Source organism: Mizuhopecten yessoensis, unplaced genomic scaffold (genome assembly GCF_002113885.1).
Source record: "Mizuhopecten yessoensis strain PY_sf001 unplaced genomic scaffold, ASM211388v2 scaffold716343, whole genome shotgun sequence".
Lineage (NCBI taxonomy): Eukaryota > Metazoa > Mollusca > Bivalvia > Pectinida > Pectinidae > Mizuhopecten > Mizuhopecten yessoensis.
This window is the reverse complement of record NW_018480069.1, coordinates 61,115-80,133: the sequence shown is the minus strand read 5'-3', so window position 1 is coordinate 80,133 and position 19,019 is coordinate 61,115. Positions and strand designations below refer to the sequence as shown.

General features: G+C 34.4%; 2 protein-coding genes across 2 annotated transcripts; both read right to left on the bottom strand.

Annotated features, from left to right (window-relative positions):
- Positions 1–1,212: 1,212 nt before the first annotated feature.
- LOC110443372 (prolyl 4-hydroxylase subunit alpha-1-like) lies at positions 1,213–13,434 on the bottom strand. Its single transcript, XM_021487551.1, has 11 exons — positions 13,148–13,434; positions 12,225–12,276; positions 11,455–11,597; positions 9,806–9,961; positions 9,466–9,536; positions 8,943–9,057; positions 7,720–7,773; positions 7,329–7,397; positions 3,132–3,200; positions 2,045–2,141; positions 1,213–1,550 (listed from the first exon to the last, which is right to left on the bottom strand). The coding sequence occupies exons 1-11, from the start codon at positions 13,340–13,342 to the stop codon at positions 1,471–1,473; spliced, it is 1,101 nt and encodes a 366-aa protein (XP_021343226.1). The 5' UTR covers positions 13,343–13,434; the 3' UTR covers positions 1,213–1,470.
- A 993-nt stretch (positions 13,435–14,427) lies between these two features.
- Positions 14,428–16,947, bottom strand: LOC110443375 (prolyl 4-hydroxylase subunit alpha-2-like). The gene is made up of 2 exons (XM_021487554.1): positions 16,700–16,947; positions 14,428–14,680 (listed from the first exon to the last, which is right to left on the bottom strand). Exons 1-2 carry the CDS (start codon positions 16,879–16,881, stop codon positions 14,428–14,430), a joined length of 435 nt encoding a protein of 144 aa, XP_021343229.1. The 5' UTR covers positions 16,882–16,947.
- Between the last annotated feature and the right edge of the window lie 2,072 nt (positions 16,948–19,019).

The following is a 19,019-nucleotide window of genomic DNA, read 5'->3' as shown; positions in this document are numbered from 1 at the left end:
TTTATCTAATATTATATCAATAAAGTTTAATGAAAAAGTGAAACATTCGTCAATCATAAGACACATATTAATATAATCGATATAGCATATCGTTACTGTAACGGATTTTCTTTATCGCTTCGCTTCGAGAACTCTGCTCGCTGCGATGGCAATTTGATTGTTGCTACAAACTATTCCCCAGCTTTGTATTATTACCCACTATTACCCAACTTTGTATTGCTATACACTATTACCCAACCTTGTATTGCTACACAATATTACCCAGCTTTGTATTGCTACACACTATTACCCAACTTTATATTGCTACACACTATTACCCAACTTTGTATTGCTACACACTATTACCCAACTTTGTATTGCTACACACTAAAACCCAACTTTGTATTGCTACACAATATTACCCAACTTTGTATTGCTACACAATATTACCCAACTTTGAATCGCTACACACTATTACCCAACTTTGTATTGCTACAAACTATTACCCAACTTCGTATTGCTACACACTATTACCCAACTTTGTATTGCTACACACTATTACCCAACTTTGTATTGCTACAAACTATTTCCCAACTTTGAATCGCTACACACTATTACCCAACTTTGAATTGCTCGGATCATGAGACATATTACTGATATCCGGATAATCATTTTGTATTGTTTACGAGTGGTTTAAACAAAACAGGAGTTCGGTTAGTATTTTTACAATTAAATACGCGTCAGTTAAACAATTACATATGACGTCATACATTTATAAAAGAGAATATGAACCAGCTGTGATACTGCGTTTTGGATTCCGACATCTAAATTCGATATCTACGTCTTCTATGGAAACAAAAGATGTAAATTAAAATCGTACTGCCGTTGGTTAGCCATCATCATTGATGTCTTTCCCTGGTTTTTCCTTACGTCTTTTTTTGTGGGCTATCATGGTGCTTTTCCTTTTGTTTTGTTGTCAACTAATTTTTTGTATTGCTAATATTTTTTTATGAAATTTCGGGTCATATATTGTCTGTGTTGCCAATCATTATGAGTTTTTATTAATTTTTAATTTAACAACTCTTCACTCATCAACATTCCAAAATATTGTGATATCAATCAAAAAGTTTAATGTTGAATAATCTTTGTGAAAGAGACGAAGCTTTTATAACCCATGTTAACACATACTTCCTATTCGAGGACGACGCTTTATATTTTTCCCAAACTCAGACGATCAATTATTTTTTGAACCTACCAAAAATAAAGCCAAATAAACAAAACAATATGCCAGTGCATTTGATTTACACATTACATGACGCACATTGACGCGTACTTTGTTTATTGAGTTAGTATGACGGACTCATACTTTTACACCTGAAACAAGAGAAATAAACCTCTGACGAAGCAGCTGATTCGATGTCGCAGATGTATTCACAGAAAATGTACATCCAAAGAAAGTTATTCATGATGATTGCTCGATGCGATAAAAATTTAGAAATGTTCATCCAAAGGATTTCTTTTGCATGGTTGCCGGAATTCTTGACCAATTTCAAGTATCCACTTTGTAGTTACTGAAACAAAGGTTATTTAAATACAAATATAAGCAGCACAGTGCAATTACTATACGTAATTCATACATTTAACCCTTAGACTAGCATAATCCGATATATACGTACTGTTTATTGATTATACTCGTTGCGCAGGATTGCAACTCGTAGAAGTCTTTAATTCATGTCCTACTTTAGCCTCAACCTCACGTTATACGTCTGTAAGTGAGTATTTAGGAGTAATGGTTTGAATAAGTCTGAGGAAAACAATATCTATCCACTGTTTACACACATTTACATATCCTCAAATCATACAAACGAAATACTATAATGAGTAAAATTAGGAATCGTACATGGTTTTCTTTTTATATCGTTATTATATATATTCTCAAATAAAGGAAGCACGCAAAATCGATGCTACATGTCTAACTGACAAGCCAACATTTTTTTTTTATCTTACACAAAGACAAGCAAATTCGCTGTTTGGTGAAATATATGTGATATGTTCTCACACTTACTCCATTTTGACCCTAGTAATACTGGACACGATCCATGCATGGACCGTTCGTCACGGACACCGCTTGGCAGTAAGTTGTACCAGAAAACAGCGGATCCCTAAAATAGCAACAGATTCATCACGTAAAAGAATGTTACCATACATTTCTTATGAAAGCACGTTCATGACAACTCTGCAAAATGCTTGCAATACCTGTAAAACAACGCTTTATTGGGTACATTATTGTACAAATATTCAAGTATGATGTTTTATACCCTATCTCAAATCATTTAATATTTTGAAGCAATAAAAAAGAATGAAAATTATTGAAATCATTTTGTGATAAAAACTATATCATTCGGCATTTTTTGCACCAGTAAAAATTCGACAAAAAACTAAACATCATTAAAGTTCAATAAAGGACAACCTAAGCTTAACAAGTTTTTAAGCTATAAAATCTGTAAAAGATTATTTTTCTTGTACATGTATCTTGTACTTAATTAATTGATAACAAAGAAGTTTATCCATAACATAGTTGTTAGTTCGCGCTCATTGATGTCCTGGTCTCTTACGCATTTCCAATACAGTGTACATTGTACATCGTCTCGACAATATTTGAGTTTCTTCGGTTTCAATTTGATTGATGCGAAACTAATGACAAATTCACCGTCTCGCTAATATGAAAGGGGATTCAACAGAAAGTAGGATATGGCAACAATTACATATTTATCAATATTTTCAAACGATTTCATTGGTGTTTTTTTTTATCTTATTCGCAACATCTATTTTACCGGTTGGTTTATAAAACAATACCACAGGTTTAAAACACGGTGGTGATTTAAATACAAATTTATTCTCTCAATGCCATATGGAGTGATTCGTTTTCACTGTTCAACGTAGGCTTTCATTATCTCAGTACTGTAATAAGTACTTTCTTTGATTAAAATAGTTTGTACACCTTATCATGGTTTCTAACTTGAACTTCAATATGAATTCATAAACATAATCATAATTAATCATAAATCACATTCCTCAGCCTATTCTCCTTTGTAAAACGATTTATATTTTTGACAGTTTATATTATATAATTATTCCTTATTAGTACTCACTTTCACTGGAAGTATTCTTAGATTGAGCTTTGGGAACACCGTGGCGCCTCCTGCTTCTACATCACTCATCTAAACAAAATATATTAAATCTACATCACTCATCTAAACAAAATATATTAAATCTACATCACTCATCTAAACAAAATATATTAAATCTACATCACTCATCTAAACAAAATATATTAAATCTACCTCACTCATCTAAACAAAAACAAAAAACAAAAAAACATATATCGGACGTCTCAACATACAGTTGTGGGATCGCACAACATTACACGATGTGCGGGGTGTGCACAACATTACACGATGTGCGGGATGTGCACGATGTACGAACGATACAAATTTGATGAGCATTGCTTGCGCACATTTGTGCGCTCGATGGACTAACGTTGTGCGATAACAATCGTGATTGGTGTAAATTGAGGAATTGCTTAACAATATATACGGTTCGTGGTTAAACATATACACTTGATTTTTTAAGTATGTTTCTATATTCTAGCTACATTTATCGGCATATCTTTCTGTCTATACTTTCTTAAATTTAGTAATGGTGTTTTCGGTACGGGCATTAGATATAAGTAAAATTATTGAATGTAACACTCAATCATCGACTATAGTCTTTAGTAAACGATATATGGAATAGTCTGATACGAACATCTACAAAGTATTATACAATTATACAGCCAAGCGACATGGGTACACCCGACCCGACTTGTTTGCATTATGGTGTGTATGGGAGTGCACAAGAAATATTGCGTTAGTGCGAATGATAATGTGCTGTGACAAGTGTAACTGTGCATGTTAAATGTTTTAAATATGTTGTTTGTCAAATATAAATCATGGTCTGAATATTGTATTATTGAACCTCGTAATTGTATATGAAATCATTTCATACTTCTATTAAGTTCACCAATGTGTACATATATATGTATTTGTATCTCTCATTCAACTTCATACTCCTTGAAATATCTGTTCTCTTTCTTAACTTTAATAATTTTCAAGGACCGCTGTTTGACCCTTTGTTTTTGTCGGAGATGTATTTAGACTTCGTTCCCTTACATATGTATGTATACAAGCTACACTTTTTGTTCTTACCTCCGACTTCTATCTCTTCTAACACGATTTCGTCATTGACTCCTCTATATCTGCTGCCTTTTTATCTTACTTTCATGACCTTACCCTCTATCCCTACTTTTCACGGTGTCGATTGTATTCTGATCGATGTCCATCACTTAATGTGCTTTTTGTATTGTTTACGCGAAAATGGGTAATTCTCTGGAAGCATATAGGGTATCCATCGGAAGTTCCATGGTAGTAACCACTCGTTCATCACTTCCTCCAAAATCACACTGAAATTTCCTTTAATTGTTCAATTTGCCATATCTGTCTTGAAAGACAATATTGTGACATGTTTCAATGCCTCCTTTACTTGTGTGAATTATGCGCTACTTGCATCGGGATTCTACAGTACCGACTTTCCGTTTCTACTTATCATTTTTCTTCTTAGTGGAGATATTGAAAGAAACCCCGGCCCTTACAATGTAAGTTATTTCCATTTAAGTACATTGCAATCAAACGTTAGAAGCATAAGGAATACATTTTCGTTTCTATTATAAGTGACTTTGATATCCTGTGCTTCACAGAGACACACCTAGATGACTCTGTTGAAAATGAGCCTCTAACTATTCCCGGTTACTCTTTATTGATACGTAAAGATAGAAATGCGCATGGGGAAGGGGTTATTATTTACGTCTATGATATTATCAGAGCCAAGCCATACGCAAACGTGAGTTTGAACAAGCTTCTATCGAATGTATTTGGGCGGAAGTGATGTGTCACAACAGACGAATTATGATAGGATTATTTTACAGACCTCCAAACTCTAGTAATACATTTTATGAAAATTTTGAATGGTCGATTGAAACTGTATGCGAGTATTGTTCTGATGTAGGTATTCTTGGTGATTTTAATGTCGATTTGAAACGTTGTAATAGCAAATTAGAGGTCTTAACATCTAACTAAAGCTTTATAACACTATTACAGAGGCAACTCGTGTAACTGCCGATACAGCTACACTTCTTGATCCTATATTTATTACTACCAACATAAAGTGTGTGAATAGCGGAATTGCTTATGTAGATACAATTAGCGATCACAAAGCTACTGTTATGAATTTATCTTTTTCTCATTGTTGCAAGACATCTTATGAAAGACTTATTTGGAACTGCAATAGAGCAGACAGTTTAAAAAAATAATGATTTGATAATGGCAGTAAACTGGCAAGACCTGATTTGTAATGCACCTTCTACTGACTGTGCAGTAGAAAACCTTACAGCAAAATAATTAGTACTAGCTAGTACATGTATCCCAAATTCTAAAATATGTTTTCGCCCTTCAGATAAACCTTGGTTTGTTACTGTCTTACGGAAACACTGACGTATACGTGACATAATGAAGTACAAAGCATTAAGTTCAAAGCGCCCGGATGATTGGTCAAAATATAAGAGCATAAGAAATGAAGTTAATAATATGAAAAAGAAAGCCCTAATCACCAAATCTAAAAATAAAAATCCACGCGAATTTTAGAAAATTTTAAACAGTTTTTTCTCTTCTCCTGCCAGATATATTCCTCTTTGGATTATTCGGTTAATGACTGTTCAACAGTGGCATACAGTGACCAAGAAAACGTCCAAGTTCTAATTAATTATTTCGCTTCAATGTCATGTACTGATGAATTCCATGTCACTTTACCTAATTTTCATAGAAAATGTCAAAACTCTCTCACTTATGTTGTTATATGTATAACAAGCATAAGAAATGAAGTTAATAATATTATAGCAATGTCATAGCCTCCCACTATGTTGCTTATGAAGTTTTTGATCTTTTATCTATTCTAGATAAAAGAAAGGCAGTTGGCCCTGATGAGATCAGTAACCGTATGATGAAGGCTAGCCAGAACAATGTCATAGCCTCCCACTATGTTGTTTAATTGATCTATCAGAAAAGCTGTTTTCCCTTCTGAATGGAAAAAAACCTCATGTCTTGGCGTTATTCAAAAAAGTAGGGATACTTCTTAAAGTATCAACATAGTACGGGGCTACTACATACAGTCTCAACATAATACGGGGCTACTACATGAAATGTCAACATAGTACGGGGTTACTACATACAGTCTCAACATAGTACGGGGTTACTACATACAGTCTCAACATAGTACAGGGAAATAACATACAGTCTCAACATAGTACAGGGAAATAACATACACTCTCAACATAGTACAGGGAAATAACATACACTCTCAACATAGTACGGGGTTACTACATAAAGAATCAACATAGTACGGGGTTACTACATACAGTCTCAACATAGTACGGGGTTACTACATACAGTCTCAACATAGTACAGGGAATTAACATACAGTCTCAACATAGTACAGGGAAATAACATACAGTCTTAACATAGTACGGGGTTACTACATACAGCATCAACATAGTACGGGGTTACTACATACAGTCTCAACATAGTACGGGGTTACTACATACAGCCTCAACATAGTACGGGGTTACTACATACATTCTCAACATAGTACGGGGTTACTGCATACAGCCTCAACATAGTACGGGGTTACTACATAAAGCCTCAACATAGTACGGGATTACTACATACAGCCTAAACATAGTACGGGGTTACTACATACAGCCTCAACATAGTACGGGGTTACTACATACAGCCTCAACATAGTACAGGGTTACTACATAAAGTGTCAACATAGTACGGGGCTACTACATACAGTCTCAACCTAGTACGGGGTTACTACATACAGCCTCATTATAGTATGGGGTACTACATACAGCCTCATTATAGTACGGGGTTACTACATGAAGACTCAACATGGTGCGGGAATACTACATAACTCCGGGTTATTTGGAGACAAAAATAAAAAGTTTTTTTTCAACTGATCGGATAACACGCAGTTAACGAACCAATGGTATACATGTAACGGCCTTTGTAAATACAAGATTTAATGCAAAAGAATCATAACAACAACTAAGAATGAGACATGTTTATAATGTAGCAGTATGACATAATATAATGTTACCTATACACTTATTTCACATAAACTAATCAAGGCTAAAAAACAAGGGAATGGAATATTAAGAAAATCCTGCCATGTATTTTCGTGTTATTACTACTTACGTAAAACATCCATGTCGCAAATCTGTCTCCCAAAGCGTAATCCCGGTTAATAGTCTTGATTTTATTTAACTGAAAAATAAACAAAATAATAAATCATATTAATAAGTATCAAACATATGCAAACAATTAGCTTCATAGGGCAATAATAAAACATACAAAAATCTAATTCAGTTCCGAAGAGTGTGATCTTAAGAATGTTAACAATTGAGTAAGAATAATTCACATTCATTTTTTATGATTTACGTATTATGGTACAAAGCATAAATATACATGACTTTTACCAGGTATTCAGTAATTTGGGAGATGCCACAGAGGACAGTGTGTCAGGTTACCCTAATAACTAATGGAAGCACACAGTACAAGTCATTTTTGGGTAATAAAGCATACTTACATCTAGTGAATCATAGTGATTTAGGTAGTGTCCGCCGAGCCCGTAGTTAACCAACTAGGGGAATAAACGGTGTTGTGTCATGATCACCTTCAATAACTATATATTTAACAAACTTACAGTTATTATAACATTTACCTACATGTTTGTCATCGGTAATCTACATATAAACTTTCCTAGATCTGACTATTGATACCACGGCGGCTGTCGTATGTCGCACAGACAACTGACCCTATCGAACCTACAAAAGGTAGCTCATTTGATGATTACATAACTAATTTTGACATGCGAGACCTGAAAATTATGTTTCTGAAGTTTCGCAATACGTGACAGCAGAAGTCATATATACTTATGAAAAGATATATTTCACGTGTTCAATAATTAACTACACGATAGGATATAAAATACTGACCATGATTTACGGCGGAACACAAGCACCTGTACAATTTTTTATTTATTTCACCCACTACCTCCTGAACAGCCGACACATTTTAATATCTTATGATTTAAAAGGAGGAAATACCTAAAATCTAAACTGCATATCTGTTATTACCAAAGCGTTTCTGTTTATACAAGCAATATACGTTTTAATCGTATCGCAACATTTCAAGACCGACTGGTCCCTTTGTCAAGCTCTGACTGATTGAGGCATATCCTGACAAAGGGAAAAGACGGTATCGACCAGTCATTGATACGTTCAATACGTATATTGCTTACATATCTTCTGCCGAAATTTATCAAAACATAACAGCAAAAGTCATATAAACACGTGTTTATGCTGTGAATACAGTTTCACCTGACCAGCACTATTTTTAGTGAAACATTGTTTGATTTTATGATGCCGACACATACATCAATCGGTGGTTTTTTAGGTCATTGTTACACAGTATAAGTTAATCCTTTATCAATTCGTTCCTCATCACAAAGCAAATCCTAAATTAGGTTGTATCAAATCTGGAAGTTATAGCCTTTTCATCTAAAAACCTGTCTCTTTCTGATGGAAAAAAAGTCGTTAAATCTTACAGAGTTGCAATTGCATTTTACTTTGCAATACTTAGGTAGTGCATCTGGTATTCAAATGTGGATATTGTGCTGATTGTTATCTAAAAACGATTTAAAATGTCATGCATGAGAGAATGAAATAACTGATACGAAATACTCAATATTTCTGTTATACCGACTTCCGTAGTAGTTAAATCACATGTATAAATGTATATTGGTCTTACCTCGAAATGTTCCGTAGTTTGCATTTCTTCACGATAGAATGTATCTAGTCCCGTTAACAGTTCAACTCTATTTTCTAGTTTTTTGGCAATTTTCTCTGACGGTTCTATCCATGCACTGTGTCAAAGAGTTAAAACAGTTACACTGTAAGTCAACCAAATCCTTACAATATTTTAATTTTAACAAATATACGTTTGTCTGTAAAGCAAGTATGTTAATAGCATCATATGGCCACCCGAACAACAGCGTTGACTTTCTATCTAGTTGCGCCTTCAGCATATGAAAAAGGCTTAGTCGAACAACGCAATACTTATACAATAGACCAGTAATTATTCAAAAGTATTGAGAAGGATATTTACAGATAAAGAAATAACCATTTCATATTTGTTACGGTTATACAATTAAACAGACCGCTTTTATCCTTAGTATGTGTTATTGCTCGATTCTTGAGCAGCCTCTTTTAATATGATTCCAATGATGTATTACGTAGTTTTCTGCTACGTATCTGCCAGTCAACATACTTACGTTTCACCGGTTCTAGTTTTATAATTAGGCATGACTTTGCCAAATCGACCAATGACGTTGGCTGGCGATAACTGCAGACATAGAAATAACAAGATTCGACACTAGACATGGAATCATTTTTATCACTTATAACTCGGTCAATATGATTAAATTTCACTAAAATTTAAAGTAATTGGTTTTAATTATATTTTACGTTAATGTGATCACATCAAATTTTATTTTTTAAATCCATTATCTAAATGTCATTTAGTTTGTTAGATTTAGATAAAGACTTCATTATATACAAATAGTAAAAGGGCATAAGGGTTTAGTATTCACCAATTTCGTTTACAATACTTACATGCGCCTTGCATGCATACTTGACTTGCATTATTTCCATGTCAGATATGACGTCATGGAACCTGGATATTCGTGGTACGTAGCTCAGTACCTCCTCTTTACCTGTGTAGTAGGGGATTCGTGTCACTTTGTTGTAACAATGGAGGTTGTTTTTAGACTGAAAATAAAACACTGTTTCTTTGGTAGGGAAACAGGAAAATTCCTTCCTTCTTTTGATAATGTTACTACATTAGTTAGCATATTAGTAAAGACGAACCATTATATGTTGTGACTTGTTGAGTTACCGACTTTGTAACGAATTATTAAGGTTCATGTTTTACCTTATATACTCAAAAAAACCGAAAGAACAAATCGGGAGGAAAAGTTTGTCACTTTCATGTATCTAAATATATATTACAAATGATGTATTTAGAAAATGAATGCAAAGTCTATACGATAGACACTATACGAACCTAAACAACTAGTTATGGAATTGATGCAATACAAATAGCCTGATATAGCGAGATAGCAATTGATTAACGCAAAACCTTCACGATTAACATACCAGCATTTAACTATAGTAACCGTGATATAGATATTGTCCTGTATTCATTATGGTACCGCTTCACTTGATAATAATTCAATTGACATCTTGCCTAGTTCTGACTGTGACTCTAATACTGAATGTCTTCCCTTCCGTTCGGTTTAGGAAGGTTTCATGTTGGTATGGCATTGGCTTGCTTGTTTGCGTTACATTTTTTCACACCTTTATTGGCTGTCGGTAATGTCCATTGTGCTTTAACGGCTCTTTTATTCGGAGGAACCATGCAAAAGACGATGGAGAAACAGCGATACAGACATATCCATGTTCTCATTGAAATATCGGATGACCAACCTCGCTTAGGATAACAAAACATTGCAGATATCTATATAATTTGATCCATACGGCACAGCAATGTAGCTATGGAACGAAGTACATGTATTTATTCATAATTCAGTATAATGCCAATGTATTGTAAAGTCTCTGCTATGCCATCGTGAAATACCAACCATTCACTATACTACAGGTGAAAGCGACTAAACATTAATGTATATACAACGCATTGTACAATGTAGTATATATTAAAGAATAGGACAGAACTAGTAGAATAAAGATGTCTTGGTGAGATAACACGGCATTATAGTATATACTTTGATGCATTATAGTATTAACTAGTAATATGGTGAGTGAATGAAAATATTTTTTAAGATTTATTCATGATATGGCGAGTAAGTTACAATGCATAGGATATACCTCTGAAATCAGTGAATGAACATGAAAACATGATATTTTCAATTACAAAGTGAATTATAGTTTCCTCCAATGACATAACGTATCATACAATATATATTAGATACAAAGCGAGTTCACAACCATGCATGTTCAATATTTTTCATGCTATAAGCTAGAACAAGCATTTACTCATTGACTACCAAGTTAACAACAATGACAATACATAACAAGTCCACGACCTAGAAACGTAACAGTAATGCAGGAGTAGTTTATAACCCGTGCCAAGTCATTAGTTTCACGTTCTGTAACGTTACAGTAAATATTCGCTCCATTGCCTAGAATGTAGGAAAGGAACCGTCTTCCCCGTCAACTCGGACCAATATTAATGTGCAGGGTACCTGTATGTTTTCCCGACACAGTTTCCGGTAGGTATGGTCCATCTCGGCAACTGTACTTGTTGGCTTTTCGTGCGGCTCTTTATCTTCAGATTTCTCGGCCTTCTGCCTGACGATATTAAGCATGCTCGCAACACGTCTGGTACCTTTGAAATTAAAGGTATTACATTTAACGATCGAGCCTTGGATAAGAGGTACAACAGCAAATGATTGGAAAAGTCTATTGAGGGATGCACTGTAAATAAATGTGTTTTTTTCACATGTGAAAATATCACTTAAAATAATGGCCAATCAGAACAATATGTATTATTCACTGCAGTTATAACCGTAGATTTTTAGTTTCAAATAGAGANGGGGGGGTTGGGGGGGGTACACTTTTGTTCCATCATTTTATTACGAAAACCCATCAGAAAACAGCAAACGGTACAATTACGTTGAATTACCAATTCAAAAAAGTGCACATCTTTGTCGTAAAGCGTGACCTCATTAGAACTTGGCGTCAAATATGTCGTTTCTTATCTCGAACAAACTTTCGATACATCAGTATTTTCGTCGTTATCAGTTTAAAAAAATAGCGATATTTTAAAAATAACGCTTTTCACATTGAATGCCATATATTTATATTACAAGTATGGCAGAATACATAATAAATTCGTACTCGCAAAAATAACGATATTCTACTTTACTCGTGTAACAGAGTATAGTGCTTCACTGGAAACAATTATACATCCTGTATTATACAAAGAAACGATAGAATATGTATTACTACTTACCTGTCTGGTGTAAATCCTTTAAGATAGCCAATGCTTTCCGTGACCTGCCCACCTGTTTTTCAGAAAGTGAAAATTCTTTTAATGTATATATTTCCAAAATCTGTCGTTATCTATCATTTAAAAGGGACTTTGAAAATTATGCAAAGTGTCGAATGGAATCACAGCTTTTTGTTGGCATCATTAACTGTACGACTAATTGTGGCAAGACCTGGTAATGATTTATTACACTGTTTGTAAATATTAATTCACAGAGAGTGTAACCATATCCTTTAAATTGCCAACCTTTTTTGTTTTTATTCTCTTATCATCCCAATCCAATCTTCCATGACTTGATAAGAAATCAACAATGTCCTAAAGACACTGAAATGTATGGTTTTCAGTTCCAAATAGCCATTATCATCATCATAATTAAGTTAAAAGTTTTGCGTTAGCCATAATTTAAAGCCCTCTTGGTATCAGCATAACTTATGAAGGACCCCTCTGTTTCTGCTTCCTTTAACAAAATGTTAACTACATCTAAAGTCGTATGTTCCCCAATGTTTTAACTGATGTTTTAGCTCATTGTCAAATTCCTTTTGATATTTTTAATGAAACCAATTTTGGAACACTGAAAATCTTTCCCAAATATCCTAATCTGAGCAGTAAAAGTAAACAATAAAGCAAAGGCTCACAGATTACTACAATTACCCTAAATGTTATCACAATTAAAACAAATTGAAACTGTTAAATATGAAGTATAACCAGCTTCCATATGGTATATGTTTGAGCTATCAAAGTTTACCTTACAATGTCTGCCAGTATATCAGCTCCTTACTATCTCAACTATATCAGTTCCCTTATTATGAGGTAGGCAACATCAAAGATACCCAAGATTGTGTAAGGTTGTAACCCCTCCCTTTATTAAAATGTGAAGGTTGTGTTACCACGTGGTAAGTCACGGCTAAGTCATACAATAAAGACTCTTTCTCGGTGACGTCATCAAGCTCCAGTAATGCTTCTGTCCATGCAATCTTATGTTCTCCCTCGAGATATTTTGCTATGCTGATGCCATCTGCTGTTGTCAATGGAGATGCACTTGTATTTAAAATTGTTCCGGACATTAGGGTTTTGAAGTCCATCTCGTACGTTGTATACAGTCTTCCTAAACCCTTGACAGCTATGGTGACGTCATCGTTGCTCGTCCAGACACCATGTCTATCTATTATCCGTGTCCAGGCCGAATGGAACTCTTAAAAGAACGCATAAACTTAGATAAATGCTGTTACATAAGGTTTTGTTTACCTTTGTTCAGATACCTTATGTTTGTAACACAAAATTTATCTTAAACAAGTCTCTAAAAAATCAAAGCCTTAATTTTAACATTCATGAAGTAAAAAAAGATGTTGTTTTTTCTTAAAAAAACAAATGTTAAAGGTTAGGATAATAGTTTACAAGTCGTTAAAGCCAGTCTTAGTCTAACTTTCCCAGACATAAAATTCGAAACACCGGGCTGATATCACATTTACGGATATAACATTATGAGCTTGAAATTTATATCACGAAGGGAAAACATATATAGCTATAATCACAAATAACAAATGAAACAATGGGAAATGAATGATGACGCAATATAAATGTGTACCATAATTTACCGTATTGGCATCATTTTTTTACTAAGGTGGAGGTCATGTTTATCTCAATACAGCGCACTAGACATCTTTTATTTATTTGATCACTGTTTAGTGACGAATGTCGCTGTAACTAAACAACACCGCACTGCTCACCGCATTTTGGTAATGAGGTATCGTCCAGGTTTCATCTAGATATCTTCAGCGATTCCCATGTTACAGAACAGACGAGATATAAGCTAGACACACCTAGAGGTAAAGGATACCTTGACATTATAGCATTGCATTGCATGCATACTTTCCGTTAATGATGCAGACATACAACAAAGACTCGTTTTAAACGCCAAAAAAGTATGAAATCATCAGCCAAAAAATGTTCGAAACGTAGTGACGTCATGTGTGTTTTTATCATTAATGACGTTACCATCAGTGTCATTACATAAGACTATTTATGAATATCACATAGATGTGTCCACTGCTAAACACGTTATGTAATGAATTAATAAAGCTTACCTCACCTCTTGTTTGGGCTTTAAACAAGAAACAACTGACAGATTTGTAGTTAAAGTATATGTATCAAACATAATTAAATGATGTCAGTTGTTACTAATGAAGGCGATTGGTGGCATATTGATGTGATCATTGGGTATTGCACAAGCTCCTTGGTAGAAAGACCTACATGTACCTTCTGCTGCCGTAGATACACATGCACCACAGTTGATATTCTGCTGAGCAGTCAACCAGTCGTTTGCTGTCCGTTTGACCAAATGGTACGCATTGATTGGATGACCAATCCATTCACTGGCGTCGTTGATGTTGGATCTCTCTTCCTTAATATTTTTAAGGAAGCTGAACATCAAAACATAATTCTATGTATAAGTACAATACATATATGACACAGATTAATAATGTAATGGAATACATTGTCTTTTACAAAGAGCGGTACATACATTGTATGAACAATGTATCAGTGGTGAACGAATTACCTTTTTCTTTCTTAACATATGCTTCAGGTTGGTAAGCATAGCTTGTAAAAGGATTCATGTAGCACAACCGATAAGTGTTTATATGTGACGTTTCGATGACTAGGTGGGCATGTACTCCGTCACCTTCATCAGAGGAATTACCAGTGAAGAGTATGCACACAAAGGTGTAAAATATGTACGAGGTGTCCACAAATCGATGTCGATTCGGCTACGCCGTAAGCGTATGTACAAATATTTGGTATATGTGTACCGAAATGACTCGATTCAGCTACGCTTACGTTTCACCTTTGTGTACATACGCCTAAATGGTCATTTGTCTGATGACTGTACCAGTAATCGATAAACGTCACACATAAACACTTTTTGGTTTTGCTACATGAATATTTTCACAAAGAATTACATTTTCAATACAGTACAAACAAGCGAATAAACTTTTGTTGATAAAAGAGTGTAATACAAACACACAAATCAATGGGGTCGTTAATTACATCATCTTCAACTTTCTGATCGCTGGGGACGCGTAACGTGTATCATACAAACAAACGAATATCTTTAAATGAAATTACATTACTGTGAGGGATAAACTAACGAGTGGTACCAGAGAGCGTAACACAAGTCATCAATGGTTACATTAATGACACACAAATATCCAGGGTGACACTGATATAACAGAGTGTGCAACACAAATAAAGTGTTCAATGGGAGTGGTTTTTTTTATTACAGTGACATATGTACAAACTTATCAGTGGTAAGATATATGACTAAGTCAGTGACATACGTACAGACTTATCAGTGGCAAAATATATGACTAAGTCAGTAACATACGTACAAACTTATCAGTGGCAAAATATATGACTAAGTCAGTGACATACGTACAGACATATCAGTGGCAAAATATATGACTAAGTCAGTGACATACGTACAAATAAATTATTCTGTAAATTACAGTCTTAGGTGATAATATACCAATAAGCTGGTTCGCGAAAATATATAACATAGTTGGACATATATAACCATCTGTCTCCGACATGGAACTTATCAAATAAGTTAATACCTTGCTTGCCAATCTAAATTGTACCATTAGCATTCCATCCCATGAATTTATGAAACCCGTTGATAATGACATTTACCATAATACTTCACTTGAGCACTGGTTCAACGCACGAGTGTTTTACACGTACTTACATCTTACAGCACCTACATTTACCTCCATTACTGGGAATGCATTACGGGATAAGTTGTGTGATACGCAGAGGGATGATAGAGGTTAGTAAGAATAATTGAGTAATATCCAATATTCAAAACTTTTGATATGATGTATGACTCATTGCTTACTCGCTTAACATTCTGTTAATCAGGTTTGAAGTTCTTTGTCAGTTACACAGTTTCAATATAACATCCTCTAACATATATATTACACTGATGAACAGGATAGTTTTAGCAAACGCTTGTAAATATGTTTATATTCAAATAGGGGGTCAAAGATACAGAACAAGTAAGAAAGTTCGACTTCCTTATTATGATGCCATACGTAACAGATGATTTAGTCTTGCGACGCAACTTTCACCAATATAACCCATACTATACATATTATACATATATATATATATTCTTGATAGGATTCAATACAACAACATGTGACATCCGTGAATCAATGAGATAACGCGATTCCAGACAGAGGCGTGATAGTATTTGTATTCTTTCATTTGTAACCTTAGATAATTTTGTGTCACAAAATTCTCCGGGATATCCCCACAACCCCACCAAACCCCGACCCCAACCCCGACGCCGCCAACCATCTTTGGAACATTTCGCTTAAATAACAACATATGGTGGTAGTTATGATAAAATCAATTACATTTATGTAGAAATACTGTCATACCTTTGTACGGATTCGTCCACATGGGAGTGGTTGCTCAGGGTGGTTGTGACGTAGCGGTCAAGTATCTCAAGTAATTGTCTCTCCTTTTGACAGACAATAGCCAATTTGTACCCGGATGTTGACACTTCCGCCCGAACAATTGCCCAAAGAGGCAGCAACAAGTTACACCATATAAGTCTCATGTCTAGTTTTTAGCGGTTATTTGTTTCCAAAATGGCGACGTGTATGTTATACATCTTACTTGTGTCACTCCGGGCAAGATTTGAGTTTGTGGTTACATGTTAAAATATTCCAATGTTAGAGCGATGCGGAATAAGTATAAACTTTCCTGGTTGAATGAAAAGCAACGAGAAATCGTTAATGTGTATACATGTGTGTCAGCGCTGACAGACGAGCTAAACATGTTTTATTTCTCCTGATTTTTCTGTGGGTTATAATACAGTATTTTACATTTGATTTTTCTGTGGGTTATAATACAGTATTTTACATTTGATTTTTCTGTGGGTTATAATACAGTATTTTACATTTGATTTTTCTGTGGGTTATAATACAGTATTTTACATTTGAAATATTCTATCACAACACAACATGAATACATTTGCGTTACAAAACGACATTTTTTATCCGGGAAGACAATAACACCAAAAGAAACGGGATATTATGATAACATAAGCTAAAGACACAGCATCTCTACAAGTGGCAGCAATCATGTTGTTACTCCAATTCTTGGAATGTATATTGATCACTTACTGGTTTATATTGGAGTTTAAAAGGTTTCAGGTCGACACAAGAAGCGAAACTAGTAACTGGAAATCAAGTCGTAATATTGCAAATAGCATATGTTCAATTCAGGTTGCCAGAGTTGCAAGTTGATGAAGAATAAAGGTAAATGTTCTAATCGCTCATTATCTGTAAGGTCATTATTTTATTTACTGGTATGATAATGTATATCGACGTTTCCATTACGATAATTGCTATGATGTACCTCAGTCTTTTAGACATGATTTATGTTTAAGATCAAAGTAACTATATTGTGAAATGCAATGTTGAGAAGCCAATTTATTTATTTATATAATGATCCGAATTTCAGGTTAAATGATTTTTCAGTATCTCCATACTGTTGCTAAGTCTTCGTGAGTAAGCACTTTGGCAAATTATTCTTTGTTTACAGTGGTTAAAACGGTTCAAAAACATAGAAAATGTTTTGTTTATCTTATAAAATATCGTTATTTTAACTGTAGTGCAATTTAGGAATATGAAAAACAGAAAACCCAATTGTTTGAATGCGTAACTAAACGCAGGGTTGATACAGTTATCATTGTTCTTGTATATCCGTTGCTATGTAACCATTAAGGCCTTCGGCTTTGATGAATCATTCATTAACATAAAACAGCACATGTACTTTGCGGGACTTTTTATGAAACAAACACGTAATGAAATCAAACAAGATCATCATCAACAGTGTTCTGAGTGTTAAAAGAAAACGCTGGGGCTAAACCAGATTGTTATACTATCACTCGAACGGACTGCGCTATCTGCTCAACGGAAATGTCTTGCCACAACTGGGCATAGTTACATCTAAAACAAAATTGAGACGAGGTTCCTGTTTATACCATCAACCACAGTGCAATGGAATGTTATTCTTAATATAAACAAAGTCATCTCCAAAACCTAAATAATAACCCATATAATTTGCAAACTGTGTAACGATCAATCAGAGAGTATACACGGAATAACTATTAAATCATAAACAACCTGCTTTTATAATCGCGGATTAAATAATGATCGAGGGTGACAAAGCGTGCTTCGGAGTGTGTAAATATTGTTTCATGACTAATCCGAATCTTAGATTATATCTATAACAAAAAAAATCACAAATGTGTCATGTATATCTTCTAACACGTTAACTGTTACTTAGGAAAAAGTGTTTTCTTCTTGTCTACATCAGGACCTGTATAAGCCCATTTTATGCAATTTAATCTAAAATTGTTCAAATTAGGCTGTTCCTTAGCGAATGCAAACGTTTGCCTCGTGATCCATTGGCTTATATTTGACAACTAGTTGCCCAATTTTACTGATGATCGGCAGTTGTCCATTTTTTCCTGTTAATCTTAAACAATTGCATGTGCCTCATTATTTGTTGATTTATTTTGTAAATATATGAGAAATGATAAGAACAGGATACATCGTAGGATACAACTCCTCAACCTTTATTTTCATTTGGCATTTGATTTTTAAATTTGTCAGACAAAAGATTCTATACAATTAATTCATAGTTTATAAAAGATAATGATTTCAACCAATCACAAACAACAATTTA